Source organism: Danio rerio, chromosome 17 (assembly GCF_052040795.2).
Source record: "Danio rerio strain M-AB ecotype USA chromosome 17, GRCz13ab, whole genome shotgun sequence".
Taxonomy (NCBI): domain Eukaryota; kingdom Metazoa; phylum Chordata; class Actinopteri; order Cypriniformes; family Danionidae; genus Danio; species Danio rerio.
Genome location: NC_141037.1, coordinates 17,721,491 through 17,747,775, shown reverse-complemented (window position 1 = coordinate 17,747,775; position 26,285 = coordinate 17,721,491). Strand labels below are relative to the sequence as shown.

The following is a 26,285-nucleotide window of genomic DNA, read 5'->3' as shown; positions in this document are numbered from 1 at the left end:
TACAAGATTACTGCAGCATTTATGACAGTAAATTAAAGAATTTTTAAGAACCTTTTTTAAGGGTGCTTTCCCAACTCTGGTCCGGTTTATTTGGTCTGGACCAAGGGCCAAATGATACATTGTAGCATTTTTGGGTCCTTTTCACACCACGTTTGAAAGAACCAAAATGCAGCGATGTGACAAAATCCGCATCACTCATTAGCCAAATGTTATTGAACATGTTTCCTAAACTGCTTCTTGAATGGTCAGAATTAACGTGCAGGAAAATGCTAATGGAATCCCGCAAGTAAACAAACTGGCAGACACAAAATGTCGCTTTGTACTATGGAGGGACGACTCCGCTGGCTGATTGTATCTATGCCTGGTCATAGTATACTATATAGTTTGTATACATCACTTTAGACAAATGTTTTTTTTAATGCATTGCAAACGGTAAAGGCGCTTCAGGAGGCGTGAATTAATTTAGCTGAACTGCGGCACGATCATCTTCAGGAAATATTACCTACGATCTATCAGGTAATGTTATTCCCTCTTTCTCTCTTGGTTTAAAATTGTTGGTAAAGTGCTGTCAACAAATGTTTTTCTCCAAAAGCCACAAGATGGTACAGCGCATAGGACTACAGCAGTTGGATTAGTCTTAAAGGCGCAGTACTTTTTGTGGTTGGGTCGGTTTTTAGTTCGGATCATGTTCTCACCACAAATCAACAACTCGCGAGTTTGTTTGAAAGCATACCAAGACCACCTCTTCAAGGACTACCTCTTTCTGGGTGTGCTTTTTTTGGGTCCGCTTATGGTGCGCAATTGAGTGCAATTGCTACATTCACACCTCGCCAAAGGAACCGCACCAGAAGGGGAAAACAAACTCTAGTGTGATTCAATCGAACAAAATAAGGCAGGTGTGAAAACACCCTAAGACCAACTAAAGATAATGTAAGGGGAAAAAAATCTAAGGGAAAACAATAGACCAATAAGGTAATAATTAAGCACATCAAAAGTTGTATTTATAGCTAAATTTAAAAATTAAAATACAAAACATATTTATTGATATAAATAATTGAAACCTGGCCACACAATTTTACTTTGTCTTATCAGTTTAATAGTCATCTAAAGTATTTTAATCAAACAGGTTTATAAACTGCCTTATAAAAATTGCAGCACATCTCTAAATTACAGCAAGAAGAAAACCTGGAGTTAGTTTATCTTCTCTCTCCGAACATATGGAAAGGAAAGAGTGTCCCACAGGTGGCTTGTCAAGCCCACTCACCTCTGTGGAGCACAGTTAAAATTGCACAATGTTTTTAAATAAAGTATGGGGGTGCTTATAAGAAAGTGTCTGGTGCATATGAAGAGGAAAAACGTGTCTTCTAAAAGTGGTTTGTCAAACCCACTCACCCGTGTAGAGCACACTGAGAATAGCACAATGTTTTCAAAGACGAATGGGGTGCTAAAGAAGAAAGTGTCTGGCGTTTAGTGAGAAAAACGTGTCCTCTACAGGAGGTTTGTCAAGCTCACTCACATGTGTGGAGCACACTTACAGTAGTATTGCACAATGTTTTCAAAGACGAATGAGGTGCTCTTAAAAAAGTGCCTGGTGCATACAGAGAGGAAAAACATGTCTTCTACGGGTGGCTTGTCAAGCCCACTTGCCTACATGTGAAGCACACTAAGAAAACACATATACACATATGTCTGGCCATTACAGAGAGGAGAGACTGCCATACAAAAGGCAGATGTATTAACCACACACCCGATAAATTGTGTTCTTTGGAAACCTCACCATCCTGAACTGCAGACAACATCAACCAATGGTGTCTATCAAATGGCAGAAGGAGTGAGTGTTTAGGAAACCTGTTTCAAAACATTTATCATTTCATTGCATGTAATTCTCTTTGGTGACATCATATCCAAGCTAGTGAAATCTTTATCTATATTATAAAGGTCTTAAAGATCTGCTGGATTCCCTCGAATTCTAAGTCACTTGGAGTGGCACATAAATTAAGGGGAAAAAAATCAATTTAAACAACCTGTCAAAAATGTAAATGGCTCTCATTCCATCCATGTAGCAGTTTCATAGCTCATTAGGCTAATACACAAATAAACAAAGAACACATCTTTAATTTTCCAATGTGATGAGTGGTTGAGGGTACCGTGAGGATACTCCGCGACTGCTTCGTCAGTTCATCACAGTTTTGAGTAAATCGTCCGTCAGTTTTCATCCATTCTCTCCATTACGCATGGGCTCTTGTGTGGCTAAACACAGCTTAAGGGAAAGAAAAGGAGGAAATATCTATAAATCATGTTTAATAGGCCCCCCATAAGGAAATCAATATGCTCATAGCGCCTTGGAATAGGCCTTCACCATCGGCATTCATCAGTGGCTGTCAGCCTTTACAAAAACTGGCTCTGAGAAAATACTTTGCATGCTTAACCTCACTACAGATGGTGGCCAACATAAGCCAGGGCTCCAGATTGTGAGTAAACGATCATGTTTTCCCACTTTTTTCCCCACTACCACTTTTTTCGCCAAATTGATAAAAGAGACATTCTGTTGAGATACATTACGGAAGCAGCAAAGGCAGAAAAAAAACAGAACTACTTTATTTGAACTGCACATTACATTGACCATTTATAAGGAAAAAATAAATAAAAGAAAATACAACACTACGCAAGCTAGAGCGAATGTCTTTGCTGGACCAGTCAATTATACCTTGTGAAATCACTGAGAATTCTCCACAATAATGACCAAGAATACAGCTGAAAGACTAGCAATCAGATTACAGATCACATGGCTATTACTGTGGTTTTACTATAGTTCTTCTAATGAGGAAAACTGTAAATGTGGAATTTTTATTTTGAATTTTATTATCTTCTTCATGTATTAAATATATCAAAAGATTTATATAATTTTTGTATTATGCTGTATAATTACTGTATTGGGTCACACTAAATGTCTCTACATTTTTTTTTAACAAATGACATAGAAAAGTGTAAAGTCAGACTTTTTTTCTAGTAGGGTAGTAAAGCTGATACTTGTCTGATGATCGACTGACTTGCACTCCAGTTAAGATCTTTGCACACTGAGTCTGATGAGTACTAAATAATCTATTCCGAAAAATGCTAAACATTCATTCTTTCATTTCTTTCGGCTTAGTCTCTTTATTCATCAGGGGTCGCCACAGCGGAATGAAACGTTGTGTGTAGTTATATAGCGCAATTATCATGAGGGGGGTCTCTCCACACCACCACCAGTGTGCAGCATCCACTTGGATGCTTGGAGGACAACGCTGCAGTGCATTCATCACACACAAGCTATAGGGGGAGTGAACAGACAATGATAGAGCCAATTACGGTGGATGGGGATGATTGGGAGGCCATGATGGGTAAGGGCCAATGGATGAAATTTGGTCAGGACAACAGGGTTACACCCCTACTCTTTGCGAGAAGTGTCATGGGATTTTTAATGAGTCAGGACCTCGGTTTAACATCTCATCCGAATGATGGCACTCACTGACAATATAGTGTCCCCTACACTACACTAGGGGATTAAGACTCACACAGACTGCATGTTGAGCGCCCTCTGCTGGCATCACTAACACCACCTCAAACAGCAACCTAGTTTTACATGTGGTCTCGCATCCAGGTACAAACCAGACTCAGCCCTGCTTAGCTTCAATAAGTAACCAGTCTTGGGCTACAGGGAAATTTGGCTGTAGAATGAACCAACAACTTATCCAGCAGATGCCCTTTCAGCTGCAATCCAGAACTGGGAAACATCCATACACACTCATTCACACACACATACACTATGGCCAATTTAGTTTATTTTATTCACCTATACCACATTTCTTTCGACTGTGGGGGAAACCGGAGCACCTGGAGGAACCCACACCAACACGGGAAGAACATGTAAACTCCACACAGAAATGCCAACTGACCTAGATGCGACTCAAAAAAAACGACCCTCTTGCTGTGAGGCGACAGTGCTAACCGCTGAGCCACCATGTCGCCCAACGCTAAACATTTCGTAGTCAATTCACGCAGCGATGCATTGTTCTCCTCTCTTACCTTTACAAAAGAAAGAGGAATATGCAACATATTGTGTTCATCCAATACTGCATAGAGAAGAAAGAGAGTTCTCCTTAAAGAGCTGCACTGGATTATCACAAAATACAAAGTTTATTTCAGGAAATCAAAGGAAATTTGATACTTTGTTTACATACGGAAATGTGAGGTATCCCAAGCAAATTCTGAGCAGAGACTGGCAGTAGGTCAAATGTATTGACACACACACGCACGCATGCACCAAACAGCAGCAGGGGGAGAGGTGCGCCAGTGACTGAATCCAGCATAGGGGTTCTCGACTGCTCAGAATGTCTGAGACATTCTGTCTTCTACTATGCACTGTGTTTGTCATGAAGTCATTTTGCCTTTTGCTTGTACGGTGGCTCTGAAATCTCAAAACCATTATAAAAATGCTTTTTCAGATTTAAACAACAGGAAAAAATAGGTCACACTTTTCTAATGGTCTGCTTGTTGAATTTAAGTTACATTGCATCTACATGCCAACTAATTCTCAATAGATTATACAGTAAGTAGACCGTTAGGTTGGAGTTAGTGTAAGTTGACATGTACTGTACATGCAAAGTTTCTTATAGTCAGTTAAATGTCTGTTGAAGGAGCAGTATCAGCAGATAATAAGCAGACAGTCTACTAATACTCAAATGAACCATCAAAATAAAGTGTTACCGAAAAATAAAATCGAACCCGATTAAAAATTTTTTATGACAGACAAAAGTTTCGGAAGCAGTGTGTCCATACTATTGACACAACGGGAGGTCAAATAATTTTTCTAACGTGCTAAAAGTGGACAAAAGGTTTGGATTTGGTGTGCAATAACCTTTCCTCTCAACTTGCATATCAAAAGTCCTTTTTCAAGAGACACAATTTGTAAGATTATTTATATTACATGTGCCACACTTTAGTCGGTGCCAGCATCTGTCAAACTTACTGGCACTGGATGCCTATGATAAATGTCGTAGAAAAGTGTATGGTAGTGACGTGATTTTTTACTTTTACATGTTGGAGTTTTTCTATTTTAATCATTTGTTTACATTTTTATTCATCATTTTTATAATGTTGCTGCTAAAACAGAAATGAAACCTTACTTTTATTGATAAAGTGTATAAGGGGTGAAAATGAAACTGTGGGATAATTGAAAGTTCATGGGAGTGTGAGAGAAATAAGTTTGAATATTGTAAACATCATTTTTATCATTAGAAGTTATTATTATAAGTTATCAAAGTAAATAGAAGAGGGTGAGACTGCGCTATTGAAGAGGTGAACAAGGAGTGTGACGATTTTTAGGTGAATAAAAACTATTCTAGAATACAAATTGTCACAGTTGAAAGTTTTTGGGAGTTGGTTATCTGTGGATGTTGTTATCTCCAGAGAGGAGCCAAAAAGGGGGATACTATTGTGGAAAAGGAATATATATTTTTTCATTTATGTCTTTTTCTTTTCATTAAACAATTGTATTTGTATTGGTTAAAGGTGATATTTTACCTGAAATTCTTCTGTTGAGTGTGTTCTGCATACTAATGAAACATTTTTGCAGAAGCAGATGAAGCTGATAGAAATGCAAAGGCCTGATTGTCTAAAATTAACTTGAGCTTTGCAGCAGAACTTCCTGTCAGCAGAAACGTGTTGAAAACAAACACAGAATATTTGCAGTTGAGAAGTGCTATGCTTTTAACATCGTGCCGAGAATTCATAAAAACATATGAAGTATGTATGGGTGCGCCTAATGGAGAACTGGAGAATCGTTGACAAGTGGTAATCTCCACCTGATAATATCAGCTGCCTATAAAAAATGAAGTCAGTAAAATGAAAGTTGTTGCGCACCTCCTGAATGGCAGGTCTTTCAAACATTCTATTTAGGATAACAGAATTCTGCGAATCGAATTGTTCATTTGTATCCAATAAATTACTAAGATTTTTGACATTGAAGAAAACCCTCTCCTGGCCTTTTTTTATTGAACACGCATGAAACTGAGTAAATATTAAAACATTATACTCGAGTGTAATGATCTACTGACACGCACTCCAACTACTCTCAACTCACATGTCAAATGAGTATTTCTAAGATACCAAAAAGCTCTTAAAGAATAGGAATATATAATTTGGCTACTTTCTCTTTTAATCTTATTAATCTTGATTGTTCTGATCGTTCTTATCATCATTACATAATCTCAGTGTTCACACAGACAGATGCAAACAACATAATTGGCAATGCATAAAAATGCAAGTAAAAAATATGTCCTTACCTCTTTCCTGGTTACCAAAACTTCCTTGAAGTAAAGGTTTGGTGTAAATACTCTTTCCACTTGTACGTTTTAGTCTTTTCCTGTTAGAGAATTGTACAGCTTTATATAAAACAATCAAGAAAAATAAAAGTGAAATTAATTTGTATCATTTATTAAAAGCATCTGCTAGGTCAACTATTAGGCCACGGCACCGACGTTTTCAATATAACCGTAATATTCTTGTGCCAGGTAAAATTCAAGATCATCTGTGAAGTTTTTTATTAAAACGTTGTGCCCATTAATTTTCACTCCAGACTTGGAGTACATCATGCTAACGATGACTTGACTTTCAGTAACAGTGAAGACAACAGCACGAACAAGCTTCGTGTGACAGGTCTGCTCAGACCCAACTACACTAGAGCCCTGTAAAGACGGCAGTGATGGACTGAAACAGGGGCTCTCGTCTTCCAGAGATAGAGCGCTCTGTGGCAACGCTTGCATTCTGCTAGCAGGTTGAGCAGGGAGCAAGGTCCCTCATTTGTATCTGCCAGTCCTGATTAATGATATTTCATCCTAACCATGTTCGCCGCTTCTTTTTTTTTTTTCTTTCCCCAACTTGCTCTTCTTGTATCTCTCTCATGCTCATTTCAATGCAGATACACCATGCTAGAAAAAAGTAGGTCTTATAGATATTTATACCCAGAACACTCCATGACACATGCAGACCTACTATACATGGTATGTGGAAATGGACTAACTCATGTGTGTGCATTAGATTAGATGAAGCTAATAGAACTAATGAATGTAAAGTGATGGCGCAGCTCAGTCACGCTCCTAGAGGAAAACTGGAAGGATGACATGTCAGGGCAGTAGCCAATTACAACAGCTAATATAAAAAACAAGGGATTTAGGAGGCATTTTGAATGCAGAAGTCTATGTAGAGTAAGTATATAGCAATATCCTGATTACCAGGTAACAGGTTCTAAAGAATTCCCTTTATTGTTCCCATTAAGTTCTATATCATGATTTTTTTAAAAGTTAAAATGTCCATGCATTTTACATTCTATCCAGTATTTACTAATGTTCTAAGCACATTTTGTATTAACAATTATATAGTTTTTATATGCATTTTATAACACATTAAAGAGCCCCTATTATGATCTATAAATGACCTTCCATGTAGAATGTAACAGCTCTAAGCGTAGTGCATTATCAAGCTTAAAGGCTTAAAACTGAAAGTGCAACGTGTTTAAACTATGGATTCATATATAAAAGAATTGACTCATAGTGCTTCAAATGAATAATCTTGACAACGAGTCTTTAGCCATTTCAACATGACGTCAATATGAAACTTAACCTCTGCCCAATTGTTGCGCATGTAGACCAGGGAAAATTAAAACCCATAAATAATTAGCATAAATAATCAAATAGTGAAAATCTATTATCGTGATTGTTCTGCCTACAACAAGGCATGCATCATTTCTGTCCATTGAGTTGCAGTTTTTAATAAGTATACTGCTATTGGCTGATAATGGAGATATTTTATAATAGTATTGATTGATTTTATTACTTTTTCACTTGTATAATGTATAATAAAATATTGAAATAAATATAAAAATGTATAATAACATTCTATATTATAATAAATATTAATATTAAAATGTATTAAAAAAACTGTAAATTTTTGTGCTTTGAATTGTAACAGAATTTTCTTTTCAGCGCATTTTTTCTTATTAATTTTCTTATTTACTGGCAGGCATAACATGAAAATAATTAACAGCTTATCACATTAGCCGGGCGATGTTATCTCAGCCTACAGTGTTTGTTACTCAACATTGATCTCTTCGAACTCGGGTCTTTTTTTTCCCATTTGCTCCACACAATTCAATTTCATTCTGACCCTCTGAAATCATGTTATCATGCAATTCCTCCCTGGTTGAGTGATGGAAGAATTACTTCCAAATACGTTTGGTCTTGTCCCGCAACAGTCAAATGTTGAATTCTTTGTCTCGCTATCAGTCCACCGCAGCTACACAGCATAAAAGCGAATGACAAAAAATGGAAAGCGATCTTCTTGTGTGAAAAAAATAAAATAAAAATATTTACAGAGTGCACAAAGAAAACAGACTACTCCCTCAAACGGCTGAAATAAACAACAGGCGCACAATGTGTTAATCTAGGGTTCTTTACACTGCTGGCAAGGCTTAGATCGAAGCTCTACCTTTTTTTTTTCCCTCGCATGAGTTTGGCTCACGGTGTCACACATTCACATCCCATAGCACAATAAACCAACCAAACTGGGGGATTCGTTTAATCGAGTTTCAAAGAGGAAGGTGAAGATTAAACTAGCGCCTCTCTGTTTATATCTGAACAGCGGGCCATTCCTGAAAATGAACCTATGAGTGGATTAAGCACGTATTTGATTAAAACTGTATTTGATTATTTTTTTTGTTCCTCCAAGGCCATTTCCTTACTTGATGCCTCCTGAGCCCCCTGATGGATTGTGGATAGAGTGAGCGCCGTGTCACACAGATGAAGACTCAGGACTGATTACAAAAACAAATTAATCTTTATTCAGATGGGAGTGCAGCAAATCTCTTGAAACACAAACAAGTATTTACAGTACCATAATCACATGGAACAAGACCAGTCGCATAAAATCCTCCCCGAACGAGCGCGTTCAGGCTGTTTATTACATGTTGCTAGAAGAGAGTTTCAACTGAATCTGAATGCGCTAGTAAATATTCAATTTTGAAGCAACCTGCCTATTTTGTAGATGAAAACTGAACAAGGGAGGATGATTTATTTCTAGTTTTTAAGATGCTATAAAATTGACTGACGGAAAAAGAAAAAAAAAAAATTACAGAAGTCATTTTAAGAGAGCGAGTACCGAAGGCTGGAAAGGGAATATTGTTCCAGCATCTAGTGAAGTAAACCCTGAGAGGCTGGGTTAAATTTAATGTAGTTTGTAAGGCAACTGCACAATAGAAATGTGTGCTTCTCTATTACACCGTTCAGTCTCGGTCCAAATGGATCAATACAACATCAAAAGTTATCATCTAACCCAAGTGTCAAGCATCTTAAGTTACTCCGCCTTTCAACAGGCAAGGCCAAACTGTGTCCTCGAAATTGCTGAGAGTTATCTATTGGAGCGAGAGTGTGAATGGCAGACTGTCATGGTTTAAAATGACAAAACAAAAGAGAAGTAGCAAATACACGTTGCTTCACTTTTCTTCATCAACTAAATAAATGGTCCAAAATGAATATATTTGTGGCTCATGTAGAGGTGCAGGTGTTCGCCAAACCATAGCTGATGATGTTTTCAAAATCCTTGAAGCTGATGTGACCGTCAGAATCTTGATCCGCATGCCTGCACAAAAATAAGAACAACATGTTATTATTAAATGTACAAACAATATATATAGTAGGGAAAGATGGAGAAAGATGCCATCTTTAACATTACAGATCCATTAGTCATAGGGAAGAAAAAGCGAGAGACTATGATTGATTGATTGTCTGATTAGTTGGTTAAATCAGTGGTTCCCAACCTGGGGTCCGCGCCCCCCTAAGGGGGGCGCCAGAGTTCACAGGGGGGGCGCGGGAGAGGATAAGTATTGAGGTAGAAAAAGGCATAAAAATGGTCCACTATTATAAAGGGCTTTGCAATTAATCGAAAATCCGATTTAGATTTCGGTTTCAAACGATTATAAAAAAGCATTAATCGAGATAAATGATTATTGCATCATATTTCGCCACAGTTGTACACGTGTTGCTCTTAAAAGCGCGAAAGAGCTTATGTGTGTGTGCAGCACGATCACGCAGTCAGAAGCATGCGGCCGGTCAGCATTCACTCTCATTCGCACACTGAGACGAGCAGAGGAGCGCAGACATCTAAAGTCATCTTAGTGTGAACGCTTTAATGGTCAAATAGGTGTCAAAACGCAGTGTTTAGTGATTATTTACATTAACCCTCATTTGTGTAATAAACGAGTTGAGGATCAAAAGACGTGAAAGAGAAACCATTAAAGATACAGCGCGCTATATAATCCTTCTGCCGCCTGTTTTTATTATTATTAAACAAACATAACGAGAAAACCTTTGCTGCTCTTGACTGAAGGACTGCTGTAGCTAAAGTGTTTTTCTTACAGTGAAGATGCTTAAAGCACAGTTTGTTTCATATTTTTATTCTATTGTATTTATTTCTCTTTCCATTGCAGGGTGGAAAATAACTGTATGTATACAGTTGAAGTCAGAATTATTAGCCCTCTTGAAAATTAGCAAACCTTTTCCTGCCCAATTTCTGTTTCATGGAAAGAATATTTTATTAACTTATTTCTGAACATAATAGTTTTGATATCTCATTTCTAATTACTGATTTCTTTTTTCTTTGCTATAATGACAGCACATAATATTTTACTAGATATTTTTCAAAATACAAGCATTCAGATTAAAGTACAGTTCAAAGGCTTAATTAGAGTAATAAGGCAAGTCATTATAACGGTAGTTTATTCTGCAGACAATCAAAAATATATATTGCTTAAGGGGGCTAATAATATTGACCTTAAATTGGTTTCAAAATATTTAAACCTGTCTTTATTCTAGCTAAAATAAAACAAATAAAAGAAAAAATATTATAGGAAATACTGTTAAAATTCCTTGCTCTGTTAAACATAATTTGGGAAATATTTATAAAAAAAAAATCTCAGGAGCGCTAATAATTTTGACTTTACCTGGCAATGGTTTTGAATAATCGTGAATACAATTATGACCAAAATAATCGTGATTATGATTTTTCCCAAAATCGAGCAGCCCAAAAAATAAAAAATAATCTAAACACATGCTTAAAATTCCAACATAATAGTGAAAATAATTAAAATAAATAACTTTAAATAATTATTTAAATTTTGCTCACTCGGGCAATCTGCTTGTCAACGTGTCGTAAAGGCAAAATCAAAACAAAAATGGCAGACAAACGTAAATGCTGTGATTCTTCAGAGGCGAAGAAAAAGATTAGACAGTATGACAAAGCCTACCTAAATTTTGGTTTTATTGAAGGCCAAGACAAGTTAAAACTGATTATTTTATATTTTCTATACATATTACTATATATTAATATTACACAAACACACACACACACACACACACACACACATGTTGGGAACCACTGGGTTAAATGGTTGGATAAATGGTTGATTGATTTGGCTGAATGGTTGGTAGGTTGATTGAATGGTTGGTTGGTAGATTGATCGGTTGGTTGGTTGGTTGATTAACGGATTGAATGGTTGGCTGAATGGTTGGTTAACTCGGCTAAATGGTTGGTAGGTTGATTGATGGTTGGTTGATTGATCGGTTGGTTGGTTGGTTGGTTGATTGAATGGTTGGCTGAATGGTTGGTAGGTTGATTGATTGGTTTTATTGATTGATCGGTTGGTTGATTGATTGATTGATTTGGCTAAATGGTTGGTAGGTTGATTGAATGGTTGGTTGATTGATCGGTTGGTTGGTTGGTTGATTGAATGGTTGGTAGGTTGATTGATTGGTTTTATTGATTGATCGGTTGGTTGATTGATTGATTGATTGATTTGGCTGAATGGTTTGTAGGTTGATTGATCGGTTGGTTGATTGATTGGTTGGTTGATTGATTGATTGATTGATTGACCGATTGATTGATTTGGCTGATTGGTTTATAGGTTGATTGAATGGTTGGTTGATTAATCGGTTGGTTGGTTGGTTGATTGATTTGGCTAAATGGTTGGTTGAATGGTTGATTGATTTGGCTGAATGGTTGGTTAATTTATTAATATATTGGTTGGTTGAATAGTTGGTTGAATGACTGATTGAATGATTGAAAGATAGATTAACTTAACACTTAACTAGCTTTATCCAACGAGGTGTGCTATTTGCACTTAGCCTAAATAGACACTACAAAATTTTTCACTTTTACATCGGGCCACTCCTTTTTTAATTCACTCACAGTGCGATGTTCAAACCCCACTGCATTAACCACATCAGCTTAATTCTCCCACTCTATTTTGTTTTCTTTTGTTATTAATTCCGGAGGACAAACTTGCAAATAACACAGTTTTTCCTCTGGTGTACCTCCGATAGGAGCGCCTCCAATTCATATTCTGTGAAGTTTCTCTTGCTTGCTTTTGCCATTGCTTTTTTTGTTTGGTTTTGCCAAAGTAGAGTCATTACCATATTTATTAGGGGGAGGAGGCAGGGAGGAGTTTTGCGCTCGTGCATGTGAGCTTAGTTTCACTTTAATTCGGATGTATAAAGAGAATATGCTTGAGATTCAGCATATCCAGTGTTTTATACATCTGAATTTTTTTACTGCATACGCAATGTTTTAGTATGAATTCAATGCAAGTCTTCGTACATGAGCCCCCAGTTCAGTGACAATGTCGACTGGTAAGAGACACCTGAATTAATCTCAAAGACGTACTCAAACTTTATTAAAATTATGCAATACTACATTGAGTTCAGATTATAATTTTTTTGTTTTCCATATTATCATTTTTGTTATTTCTTTGAATTTTACAATTTAATCTACTCAGATAAAAGAAAGAATTATTCAATTGTTAATTATCAGATAAAAAGAATAGATTTTTTTAAAAGAAAAAGGATTTAAATAGTGTATTAACTTGTTGTGCCATCCACTGTAGAAATTAAGGGTTTCTCCATTTTTAAACCATTTTTTTTTCAGTGCAATCGCTGCAAAACATTCAGTGACAACCTGTCATGGCAGGACCTGATAGGTTAATATGTTTAAACCAGTATAGCTTTTAGACCAAAACTGAACATTTGAACAGATGTAAGGGGAAATGGCTCAGTAATATTAAGAACTCGGCACTCACAGCAAAACACTATTGAGTATCTGTCAGTGTCTGATTTAAACTTAACCTGAATAGCAGGAAAGTCAGAAATATGCAACACTTCAACTCTTTGCCTCAAATTCGACATGACATCCTTTCTTAGATCTATAGCCCAGGCACTTCCTCACCAACACAGCCTGCAACAGCATTCCATTAGAAACGCATTAATTCTGTTGGTGCAATCTGATAATCCATAAACTTGATGATAAATGAGTTGTTTTCTAGTTTAGGAGGTATATCCGAGTGTCGTCTTGCTCTGTGGTCCGACACAGCCAATTACCTGTAGAGATGGTAAATGTTTCTCATCTCTCAGACATAAAACCCACTGATGTTCACTCTAACCTTGCAAGAAAGTGTTTTCTGATTGACTTGACCGAGTCAAAGGCTGACTTATTTCACTTCCTGCTATAGGTGGTTCCCTGGACAGGTGTAGGATGTGAATGTGTGGAAAGCTGCTCATTTTCAGCTGACTGAGTCTTTTATCAGTCCTGTGAGGGACGTTGTGTGGCGGGAGGAAAAGACTTGGCTCTAACTAAAGGTTTTATTCCAAAGCCATGACTTTCAAATGGTTGGGAAATGAAATAATAGTTTTCAGTTTGAAAGGCTATAGGAAAAAGTGTTGTGAGACAAATTAAAAGCAAAGACTAAACAGCAGAGCAAAAAAATGACACAATTTGTGGTCATTTAAAGGTACAAGCTCACCCAAAAATTTACATTTGCTGTTAATTTAGTCAACCTCAGGCCATCCAAGACGTTTCTCAGGCACACAACATTTCTCTGTTCTGTCCAGGAGAGCCGGTGTCCTGCATAGTTGAGCTCCAACTTTCTTCAACACATCTGCCTGGAAGATTCTAGTATGCCTAGAAAGAGCTTGATTAGCTTATTTAAGTGAGTTTAATTAGGATTGGAACTAAAATATGCAGGATATCGGCTCTCCAAGACCAGGTTTGGGCACCCCTGTTCCACAGCATCTAGGTAGTTGGTAGGCATTGATGTCCATAGGAATTTCTGTGGTAGTCAATGAATACAATTGACAAAGATCCTTTAAAATAAATAGTTTTGTGTTCAACAGAACAAAAGAAAATCAAAGGTTTGAAGCCACTTGGGGGATGCATCCTATGTACATTAAATTTAGTAATTTAATAGATGGTTTTGTTCAAAGAGACTTAAAGTTGAAGAGGCATACACCGATTCAACAAGAAGAGGCAATACACACAAGAAGTGCTCATTATACAAAGAAACTCAGAGAATTACTGTAGTGCTTATAGATTTAAGTGCTAGAGTAAGGAGTGTGGGGGGGGGTTGGGAGAGAAGAGCGTTTTTTACAGGTAGTTCGTCAAGTCCACTCACTTGTGTGAGGCACATTAAAAATTTATAATGTTTTAGGGTTGTCATTAGGGCTGGGCGATTTAGCAAAAAAAAAAAAAAATCTAGGTTTTTTATATAGTTTGACCGATTCACGATTTCGATTTATTTATTTATTTTTTTTGTGTTACTAGTCTTCTCAAAACATTACAACAACATGACTGAAGTAACATTCTCTTTAAAAGTAACTTGAAAAACCATCTGCTTAAGGAACATTGTAATTTTAATGGCCATGTCATACAAAAATCGGTCAAGTTGTAAATAAATGTAAAATAAATTCACGAGTTAAATAGCACTGCTGTAGATTTGAATAAGAAATATTTGTGTAAATATTGCACTTGCAGGAATACAGAGGTATTTTTTGCAAGTTTTGCTGAAAAAGCTGCTGCCTTTTTCTTAAAGATACAGTGGAAGAAAAGGACTGAACTTGGAAACTGTAAAGATTAATTAAACCCAATGTGTAAAGTTGTGGACGTATAGCAGGAGCAAATACAAGTACCAGATGTGTGTCTAATATAAAATAATATATTTAATCTATTTTTCTTTTTTCCCCTTTTAAATAACGATCTTTTGATGTGCTTTGCTCCACTCTCTATTATGCTGCCTGATCTGTCTGGTTTTCAACTAGGTCCGCTAAATAACGTCATGGGGGCAGGTACTTTCATTTTCACTGCTACAGCCCCTCACCTCTACTCATGTTCAAACCAAACGATCGGCGTGGTTTTTCACATGGCAGGCCTTTACGTCCTTCATCCATGTTGAGATCGAGTTTTTCGACTTGGTGAGGGAATATGTCTTGACAATCCATACAGATGTGCAACAAGTAAAATCCTACATGACTTCACGCTTTAACAGGCAGTCAAGCAGGTCGGACATGACAGTTTAAACTATCACAAACCAAACGAGCATGATATTTAAGATGAAAACTTGATATTTAAGATGAAAATAATCAGATGGCGCTCTGTGGGCCGGCTAAAATGAGAACTGCTTCGTGAATCGTGGCTGGGCGGCGCCGGTGTGTGTATAGAGACCTGTTTAGAATTCTAAAATCCATGGCGTGGTGCTGCGCGGCGCGTCGCCGAGAGGCACTTCTGGTGTGCTTCCTGCTTCATTCAGAGAGTGAACCAAACCGCATTGGTGCCATTATAATGTATTAAATTTTTTTTTTTTTTTTTTTAAATCGCGATTTCTCGATTTGATTCAAAATTAAATCGTCTTAAAACGTAAATTCGAACTAATCGGAAAAATCGGAAAAATCACCCAGCCCTAGTTGTCATGTGGTGAAGTGGGAGAGAAAATAGTGGGATCTTGGTTTTGTTCACAGGAGTTCAGATGATTTTGTAAAAGATGGGTATTTAGTTGTTGTTTGATTTATACTTCCACTGAGGTCTGTGTAAATAGTATACATCATCTTTTGTTAGAAAGTTCACTCAGTGGTCCGCTGAGGCTGTAGTTTAAAGGTAATAATGTTGTAAATTAGAAGTGTAATGAGACATATTTGTACTGAACCATTTGGAGTCTTTTGGTTTGGTGCACATTTTAAACCAAAAAATTCTGGGTGGATTATTGTAAAATAAGTATTTGAGAACCTAGAGTCTTTTCAGTGCCACTGCTCATCAAGGCTGTCCAAAGATTTGTTAAGTATAGCTGCATCATTGTTCAAAGTTTTAAAAAGCATGGACATTTTTGTTGTTTTGATATTGCATATCAAACTGTGAAAACACGGTTTCATATTAAATACCATAGAATTTTGTAAACCATTACCCCCTTCACGTTCACTTTCTTGCAAACGAAAAAATTTTGCTTTTTTGTATCATCAGAAGCAACAGGTATTCATTTTGTTTTTCCAGTATGTGATTTTTTGGTAACACTTTACCATAAGGTTCATTAGTTAATGCATTTACTAACATGAACTAATCATGAACAACACTTGTACAGCATTTATTAATCATAATTGAACATTTACTAATGCATTAGTAACATACAAGTCCATGCTTGTTAACATTAGTTAATGCACCATGAGTTAATGAACTAACAATAAATAACTGTATTTTCATTAACTAACGTTTATTAACATGAACAAATACTGTAGTAAATGCATTGTTCATAGTTTGTTCATGTTAGTAAATGCATTACTTAACATTAACTAATAAACCTTATTGTAAAGTGTGAATGCCGACAGCTTCAGCTAAAAAAATATTTAATGTTCTTATAAAGAAAAAAAAAACCTACTTACTGGACAGCCATTTTGTGAACTTTTATTGTCTAGTGAAAAAAAACGACACTGTAAAAACTGCTGGGTTCCACACAATTCCTTCATGTTGTCAAAACACAAATCGATTAACTTTAATTTTAAAAAGTTTAAAATTTATTAGAGTAATTTTTTGCTGATTTCAGTGGATTGAACATAGAAATTAAGTTTCCGCCAAAAAAACTCAAAAATAGTGTTGATTCAGCTCAACAACCAGCCAAAATGATTTTTTGAGCGTATATATTGGACAGCTTTTTTAATGAATAAATGGTTTCTAATTCTTGACTCATAAATATTGAATGGCTAAGAAAATGGTTTGCATCTTGGTTTGATGCTGCAACAAAGTGACTCGCAATTGTTCGGATTTTCCACACACTTGTAGCTGCTGAGAGCAAAGCTCTTCTCTGTTCCCACAAAGCAAGTGCACATTTCACATTGGCAGATGAGTCATTGGTGACATAACGAGCAGATAAAGACGGTGTGAGCAAATTGAATCGTGTCAGAGGAGCAGAGGAAGACATTAGAGAGCAATGGCTGACCATTTCTTCCTCTCAGTGCTCACTTCCTGTTTCAGAGATTAAATTAAAATAGGCATTCTGCTGGAGAGAGATCTTTATTTCCTAGTTTTTGGCCATCCCTGCTTGAGCGGTTTATCGGCTGCAGTGTATCACGCAAGTACAGAATCAGAAGGCAATCGCGTAAAACTCATTAAGCGGATGTTTTTACCAAGACCGAGATTAATGCGGATAAAAACCGCCACAGGAAAACCGCTCATCCAATTGCAGATGAGCAAGAGCAAACATAAGGCTAGAGATACAGAGCTCTGAAATTTTCCTGCTTTTCTCTCACTGGGGTGATTTCTCTATTACTTTCAACAGCAGACTGATCGAGTGCAAACACAGCAGATGTGAGGGAAATTTGGTAGCAACAGGGAGGAGAATTAAAACAACATTAAGCATCCAGCAACTGGAAAATCACACTTCCCTTTTCCATGCCAGTGACTCCCATTCAAATGGAAGTGTTGCACTCATCTAATTAGATTCTAATGAAGTCCTCCCCATGAAGGAGGACCGTTGAGACATCCAGCATACCCCTCTCCAAAGTTTTTAACGGACAGAAAAAAAAAAAGTGTGATGAAACTCCACAAACAGCTTTTGAACACCTGTGCTTCTTCCACTGATTAAGCGAATATGGAGACATATCTCACTTACTAGCCTGCAATCAGGAGGTCGCAATTAAAGTGTGACAAGGTTGAGCATAATCACGTGTGAAGAGGATTGCGTGGACTGACAATCTAATTTACGCAGCGGAGCAGACCGATTCCTGCATTGCGTGTTTGATTGAGTTATGTTGTATTAGAACTAAGGCTTTGCATCAAACAGACTGACAGGTTGTCACATGAGGGGGCACAGTCGTGGACACGGAGGAACCGTATACTCTTCATGGTCTTTATCTCAGCGAGAAGAGACACATGAGTGATATTTTAGCTGTCCCTTCTTTCATACGCTGCTAGCTGTTGTTAACATAGCCCTGTCAGTCAAAGCAGGCCTGAGCTGTAAAGCTGTGTCAGTGCAGTCGCCATAAATAGTCCATTGTTTGAATGAAGCTACCAGTTCCAGTGATGTCTATAGTGTTAGAATATCTAGCCAATTACATGCGTGTTCAATAAAAAAAGGTCACGAGAGGGTTTTATTCAATGTCAAAAATCTTAGTAATTTTTTGGATACAAATAATCAATTCAATTCACAGAGTTCTGGTATTCTCAATGCAGTGCACAAGTTACATTCAGGAGGTGTGCAAAAACTTTAATTTCCAGACTCCAGCTTTTATACGTAGCTGATATTAACAGGTGGAGTTTAGTGAAACTTGTCACTTGTCAATCGTTCTCCATTCCTCTATTAGCCGCACCCATACATACATCTCCTTTTTCTATGAATTCTCTGCACACCGTTAAAAGCATAACACTTCTCAACTGCAAATATTCTGTGTTCAGTTTCAACCCATCTCAGGAAGTTTAGCTGCATAGCTCAAGTTAATTTTAGACAGTATGTTTAGTCTGCAAAAATGCTTCTTTAGTATGCAAGGCATATCACACTCAAGAGAAGTTTGGTAAATATCACCTTAAGTCAGGGGTGTCCAAACTCAGTCCTGGAGGGCTGGAGTCCTGCAGATTTTAGCGCCAATTTGCCTCAACATACCTGCAAGGATGTTTCTAGAAAGCCTAGTAAGAGCTTGATAAGCTAGCCCAGGTGTGTCTGAATGGGGTTGGAACTAAACTCAGCAGGACACCGGCCCTTCAGGACCGAGTTTGGACATGCCTGCCTTTAGTACAAATACAATTGATTATTGAAAAGAAAAAAATATATTCCTTTTTCCCAACAGTTGCTAATCCTTTTCTGATACAATTCTAACTTCAATTTGAGTATGAATCAGATAGGTGGGTATATTTTAAAGTCAATTTTGCAAATAATAATAATTTTAAAATGTTTGATAATGTTTAATTTGAAAAATGATAGAGTTGGATTGAGATCTGGAAAAAAAGAAGGCCTGGAAAATGTCAACATTTCATCATGCTCTCTAAACAATTCCTAAACTGGGGGTCTGTCTAATACTCAGATGTGCAGTCTTTGCATTTGCCCACTTGTTTACATGCATGAAATACAGTATTTACTGTATATGGTCCAAAGTTTTCATGTAGTCGTGAAGGAATCCTTTCATGTATATTTTGCATTTTAAAATAAAACTCTAAATGTCCATGTTGTCTATTGTCCCTAGAACGGAACACAATTAAGTAATTGTGGTGCTTCTAATTAAGTTATAAACTGTTTTAATTGAGGTACAACAAACAAATACTCATCTGCATACTGCATCTTTAAATAGTACAAAGTTTTAGTTGTAATACCAAATTATATGCAATATCCAATAAATGTAAGTCTACAGGGTCATCTCAAGTTCAAGCACATACCATTCTGAAGCTGATATAATGTGCATTAAGAGTAATTTTGTCCATTTTAAGACCTGGTCTTACACTCTTACCCATAAATGGACCTCAAACATGTTTTATTTTTTTCTGACATGCCCAAAATGTGTCACAAAGTGGATAATCCTGTTAAAAGAGTTCACTCCCAAAGGAAACACCTTCTTGAAGAAATTTCAAATTTACTTGGAGGCATATGCCAAATTTATTTCCAAATTAAATGTTGGACATATGGTTTCCCAGAAGAAAACTGCTCAGAGCACAATGCATTCCAACTGTCCCACAGTGTATCCATTTACCATAACTTCCCCATGTAAATGGCGCTCACAGCAGTCCATGTGATGATAAAGAACTATTTGGATCCACGACTTTGCTCTATGGCTCCAAGGTAAAGTTCAGAGACTTGTGCCTATTATTAGTGACATAAGGGTGTTTAGGGGTTATATAGGCACTCTGATTTACTGTATTACCAGCAGGCACACAACATTAGGATATTAGGTTAGATTTGGGCTGTGACGTGATGTGACCAAAATTCAATGTTTAGCCTGCATCCAAAGACAACATTATTTTGACATTCAATAACAAATGTCAAACGAAAGTTGGAGAGTGACCACAATCCAACATTAAGCCAACATCTTAACCGATGTCATATTGGTGTCAAATACTGACATTTATTTGTCAGATAAGGCAATCAAAATCCAATGCCTGACAGATGTCATAGTAGTAGCGTCTACACATCATCAAACTGCAATACGCTAGACCAGGGGTCACCAATCTCGGTCCTGGAGGGCCGGTGTCCCTGCAGGGTTTAGCTCCAACTTGCCTCAACACACCTGCCTGAATGTTTCAAGTATACCTAGTAAGACCTTGATTAGCTTGTTCAGGTGTGTTTGATTAGGGTTGGAGCTAAAATGTGCAGGACACCGGCCCTCCAGGAACAAGTTTGGTGACCACTGCGCTAGACACTGATATTAGGTTGATTTTAGGTTGGACGTTGATGTCAGCCTGACAAAGGGTTCTCACATCAAAGCGAATTTTATTTCCAAACAATATGCAATGTCCCACAAGAGGTACAACTTCAATCTGACATCATGTTGAAGTCCAGTGCCTACTGGGTTGTGACACAAATATGGCGATTTATATTTTGGGTGAATTATCTAAAGGATTAATTCACCAAAAATGAAAATTATCTCATTGTTTACTCATGTTTTGGTTGTTCGAGTCCTGTATACATTTCTTTGTTCTGCTGAACACAAAGAAGAAAAATCTGTACCAAATAGACTTCATTCACTCCCAAAAAATAAATAAATATATATATATATATATATATATATATATATATATATATATATATATATATATATATATATATACAGGAGTGTATAAGAATGTATTATAACTACAGTGGTTAGAACTGTAGTTCTGCCGAATGACTTAAATTATCAGTCTGAGGGTGAAAAACTGTTCATTTCTAGTCAAAGCATTCATCAGCAATATTATACCAAAAATAGAAATGAGAGAAGTTTTAATAGCTAAAAATGTAGTAGAGCATTGCTATTATGTGATTTCATTGTATTGCAATATGGAGCAATTAAGTATTAAAAGTTAAATCAATAGTAATTTACAAAGTAATACAGTTACACTGAATTAGTTACAAAACAATTGCATAAAATGATAAAAATATATATTCTTTTGTCTCTTCCTTGACCATGTGACCAAAGCCCAAATACTGAGATATTCAGACTGACCAATCCAGAGCTCTATCAATACATGATTACATCGTAAAACCCCTTAAGTCCACACACCACTTAGCCAGGTCCTGATTTTTATCAGCATTTTTGCCTTTAGAATCTATTCGGTCATTCTTGGCTAAAAAGACATGGTTTGCAATAAAAATAAAGCCTTATTATCATTTACATCCTTTCAACTGAAACGACCAGAGCATGAGTAACGAGGAACTTTCATTTTTGAGTTAACTATCCCTTTAAGCTTCCGAAGCTCTTTTTTTATTGTTGACAGAAGTAGAACTTTCTAAAAGAAGATACAAGTTCAAAATTTAACAAAAAGTGCTCAGGGGTAGCTTAAATAATGTGTTGGTGCTATTTGGGTAAGGGATTCATCAGAATAAACATCAAAAATCAGTCCAAGGCACTTGAAAATTGTGGAAAAATTATTTAAAAGCCTTTTTACATGGCTTCCACTAAAAACTGCCTTCATCAGGGTAACATTGATCAGGTGCGTCTGGAATAGGCATGGGCCGGTATAGGATTTTGACGGTATGATAACCTTGACGGTATAAGATATGTACAGAGATATACAGTATAATTATGTTGTATTACTTAAGAAATATGTTGTATAAAACACATCATCTTTTTTATTTTATATATATTTTTTCCATTTCCATTTAGTATTTAAAAGAAACTCCAAACGCACCTGATCACTGATACCCTGATGAAGGCAGTTGTTTGATGAAACACGCAGGTTTTTTTAAGGATTAGCCATGAAGATATAAGTTGTTGGTCCTGCCGTTCCATGTGCACAGGTGTCTTTCTCTGGCTCTTAGTGTTTTGGGTGCTTATTAGCCTTCAGCCAGAGATGAGGTATATCTTGGGGGCTGAGTGGTGATGAAGACTCATCGAAGCATGCAGATCCTCTAATTACCACATTGTCATAGCTAGAATACCATCATGATCAGAATAATGGCGCACGACTCGAGGATGTTGTTCTTATTACCGCGCAGTGTGGCAGCTGTGTCTGTGAACATTCAGCTAATCAACTTGGCTGAGGATCTGCCAAGTCATCCGCCCAGGCCATGACTCCTACGAAACACTCGCTGTGTGTGATCTGTGCAGCGTCTGATAACGTAGCGCAGAGGGGGTGAGTTGGGACCTGAGCGCAGCGAGCAAGACGAGCCAGTCTTCTCAGTCACACAGGATTTGTGTTGGGATAGAAATCAGCATGGAATTGCGAAAGAGTGGGCAAGATTTGCTCGGCAGCAATGTGTTGGACGGCCATAAGTGAGATAAATATTGCCTGGACGATTCGTTTTTGTCTCACACCTCCGTGGCAGGATTCCCTGTGGAGGACGTCGCAGGCTTCCCGGGAGATGGAGAGCGGAGGGTGATGACATCATCAGCGTGGCCCACAGGAACAGGTGTACTCTTCTGATTGGTGCTCTTTTTTCTACTCTTTATTTATTTCATTTTGGAACGAGGGGAGATGGGGAGGAAAAGCATAGCAGATCTACGAGAACTACTCTGTCACTGTCAAGAAAATGCACACTTTGCTTCTGCACCGATGCTGCACAAACCTGAAGGAAAGGATCCTCTACAGGCTCAACTTTTCTCCACACCAACAGGATTTTTATTCAGGGCACAGAACAACATATTAAAAGTGCTATGAAAGGAGTTTTCAAAATTTAACATCAAGCTATATAGACATGAAAAAACATTTCAGCTGAAATACCTTTGTGTAGTGCTTTTCAAAATAAATATTTTGCCAAAGAGTTTCAGTGTTTAGTTTAGGAGGACACACTCCTACTGTCTTAATACTCCTGTCTTAACACCAGACGCCGATAAAGTGTCAAGCATGAGTGATTTACATGTTAAGTCAATGGAAAGACGTGAATGTCCTGCAGCACGATTTGCCCAAATGACGCAATGATCGCTCGAGTTGGAAAATCTGAACTTTAGCAAACATACGCTCAAAATAAACTAATCAGGAGCTTGTTCTTGCAGGGGCATGATTATGACGAATCTCCAGACAACAGTTCATCAAACTGGGCTCGGCTCAGTCAAAAACACAGCTGAAAGCTACCATCATCCAGGTATCATTTCTGGAGGAGTTGATGAACTCACAGAGCTGGGTGCACCTCAGAAAGGAACTAGTGCACGCAAAATGAATACCTGCTGTTCTCTCAATAAAATCCATGTTAGCTATTTAGCAACAAAGCTCAAGTCCCCGGGCAAACAAAAGCCCTGCCTATGACGCAAATCCACGTCTATTGTGGGCTGAATTTGACACTGGAATAAAGCAAATTTGATACATGAATGAATTGAGTAAACTCAAAATGTTCACACATTTTTATGCGCGAATATCAATTCGAGTCTCTGCATTGATACCTAGTACATGTCTTTGAACTGTGTGGGAAACCGGTACACCCAGAGAAAACCTACACCAACTCGTAGAGAACATGCAAACTCCACACAGTAATGCCGACAGACCCAAGCCGAGGCTCGAACCAACGACCTTGTTGCTGCTTGGCGATCATGCTACCCATTGTGCCACCAAGATGCCATGTCATATATCAATATAATTATTTTTAGAAATTATTTTAATTATTATAAAGAGTTTTATAACCATTCAAGATTTTTTTTTTTAAATCAAACTGATGCATCGCTTGCTTTTGTTCATATCTCGGACAGTTCAACCTATTAAAGTTTTCTTTAAATATTACTGACAACAGAACATGGGTTGCTCTACAAATATATTTCTTATTATGGCAATAATAAAAGCAAAAAATATTTGTAAGCTTACTTGAAAAAATACAGATTTTTTTAGATTTAGCCCACTCCACAATTCACACATTACTGTCTGGCTAGTTTTTCCTCTACTTGTATGCTAAAAAGGCAATAATGGTCCACCATTCCTTACCGTGGGCCTGCTTGAACACCTGCCAGTAACCTACTACCACCTGCAGCTTCTCCACGATGAACGTCCAGCATTCTCCAGTCCCCAGCACCTAGACTACAGCTCTGTACAAGAAGTTTGGCCAGAGGAGAAATGGTCGTGCCCAACTGGTTTCTCTCCAGGTTGATCCAGTTTTTTCCTCGCCACTTTTACCAATGGCTTGCTTAGATTTGGACTTGAGGAGCTGCGCATCGATGGATTTGCTCTTCAGTGTTTGTACTTTCAGCAGCGAAAATTAAACCACACTGAACTGAACTTCAACTCTGAAAACTGGACTGACACAATTTCAATGTACTAAAACTTCTATGTCAAGCTGCTTTGAAACAATCTACATTGTAAAGTGCTATAAAAAATAAAGATGAACTAAAAAAAAAAATGAAATTGTAAATTTGGTATCTGTTTCTCGTGCTTAAACTGTAGACCTATACACAGAGTGCAATACGTAGCCTCACCATGAATAAAAAAGCTAAATTAAAAAACAGAAAAATTATAATAATACAAAATATTATATGATAAACACTAACATACAACAAGTAATATTGCATGTGTTATGTTAACTCTATACATGCCCCCGAACCACAAAAGCAGTCTTATGTTACAAGGGTATATTCTGACAAAAAGCAAATATACACTGTATAAGTCAAAATGATAGATTTTGTCAAATGCCAAAATGTAATATGAAGATAATTTGTTAATTTCTTACCATAAAATATATCCAAACTCATATACATGAATATTATGCGTTGTTAATTACTTAATTTGAACAACTTTAAAAGGCTATTTTCTCAAAATCTAGATTTTTTTTTAACCCCACAGAGTGTCCACAGGGTCTTAAAAAAGAAAAGAAAAATAAAGCCCTCAAAAGGTATTAAAAAGTCTTAATCACATTTTTACGTGGTGTTCAAATTTGTTCAAGCGTTGTCCAAAGTGTTCAACTCCAAAAAAGCATAAATATATTTATTTTCCTCCAAATTCTGCCCATGTTACCTCCGGGTGCTCCGGTTCCCCCCCCCCCCACAGTCCAAAGACATGTGCTACAGGTAAATTGAATAAGCTAAATTTTCTGTAGTGTATGAATGTGTGTGTTAATGAGTGTTTCCCAATACTGGGTTGCAACTGGAAAGGCATCCGCTGCGTAAAAGACATGCAAGAATAGTTGTCGGTTCATTCCACTGTGGCCACCTCTAAAATAGAGACAAAGCCAAAGGAAAATGAATGAAAGAATGGTTGGCCTTGAAGCTCATAGCTTCGGAATTTGAAACCTCCTGCATCATCAGCCGTGAAGTTCTTCTGTCATCTTCTCTAACAAATTGTTTCAACATCCAAAAAAAAAAGAGACTTCGACATAATCAGGTTCTACTTCAAATAAGCAAAGTGACAGATCTCTAGATATGCATATGGTACATGGAGTCTAACAAGCAATCAAAGACGCATGCCACGGCGAGACAAGAAAACCTTCTGCTCTTTGGTGCCGGTGGGTAGGGAAAGAGCCACCGCACTACTGTGATGTGCTCTGATTGTGTCTTAATTGGGACACATCATGAATCCTATGACTGCTTCATTTCATTTGCTCTTCCTTTGTCCTAATAAGAGTGCACAATGCAGGGTGCAGATGGCATCCTGGAGCGCTGCATTTTCACCTCTGATCGATGGAGAGCGGCTGCACCGTGGGAGACATGTTACGGCCGAGGCTCAATTTTATATTAACAAAATCGCTTCCATTAAAACCACTGCACCTTGCTGTCATGGCAACCGCTGAAAGTATCAATGGGAGTTGTGAAATGTGCAGCAGAAATTTCTTCCCCGCCTGTGGCCCCCAGACG

The 26,285-nt window shown here is 37.3% G+C and overlaps 2 protein-coding genes and 1 long non-coding RNA gene across 9 annotated transcripts in view; 1 reads left to right on the top strand and 2 right to left on the bottom strand.

Moving 5' to 3' along the window:
• hmbox1a (homeobox containing 1a) overlaps positions 1–26,285 on the top strand; it is a 664,927-nt gene that overhangs the window by 420,065 nt on the left and 218,577 nt on the right. The gene's annotated exons all lie outside the window — the stretch shown is intronic.
• efcab11 (EF-hand calcium binding domain 11) overlaps positions 8,853–26,285 on the bottom strand; it is a 109,254-nt gene continuing 91,821 nt past the window's right edge. For all 7 annotated transcript variants that reach the window (XR_015512554.1, XR_015512556.1, XR_015512559.1 and 4 more), the window contains 1 exon segment: positions 8,853–9,672. Coding sequence is in view for 4 of the 7 variants with exons in the window: in XM_087289004.1 (XP_087145130.1) it covers positions 9,527–9,672 (146 nt within the window). In the remaining 3 variants the exon portion in view is untranslated.
• On the bottom strand, positions 14,670–20,374 carry LOC147833048 (uncharacterized). Its single transcript, XR_015513240.1, has 4 exons — positions 19,128–20,374; positions 18,917–18,944; positions 16,693–18,863; positions 14,670–16,448 (listed from the first exon to the last, which is right to left on the bottom strand). It is a non-coding gene; the product is annotated as an uncharacterized LOC147833048 (long non-coding RNA).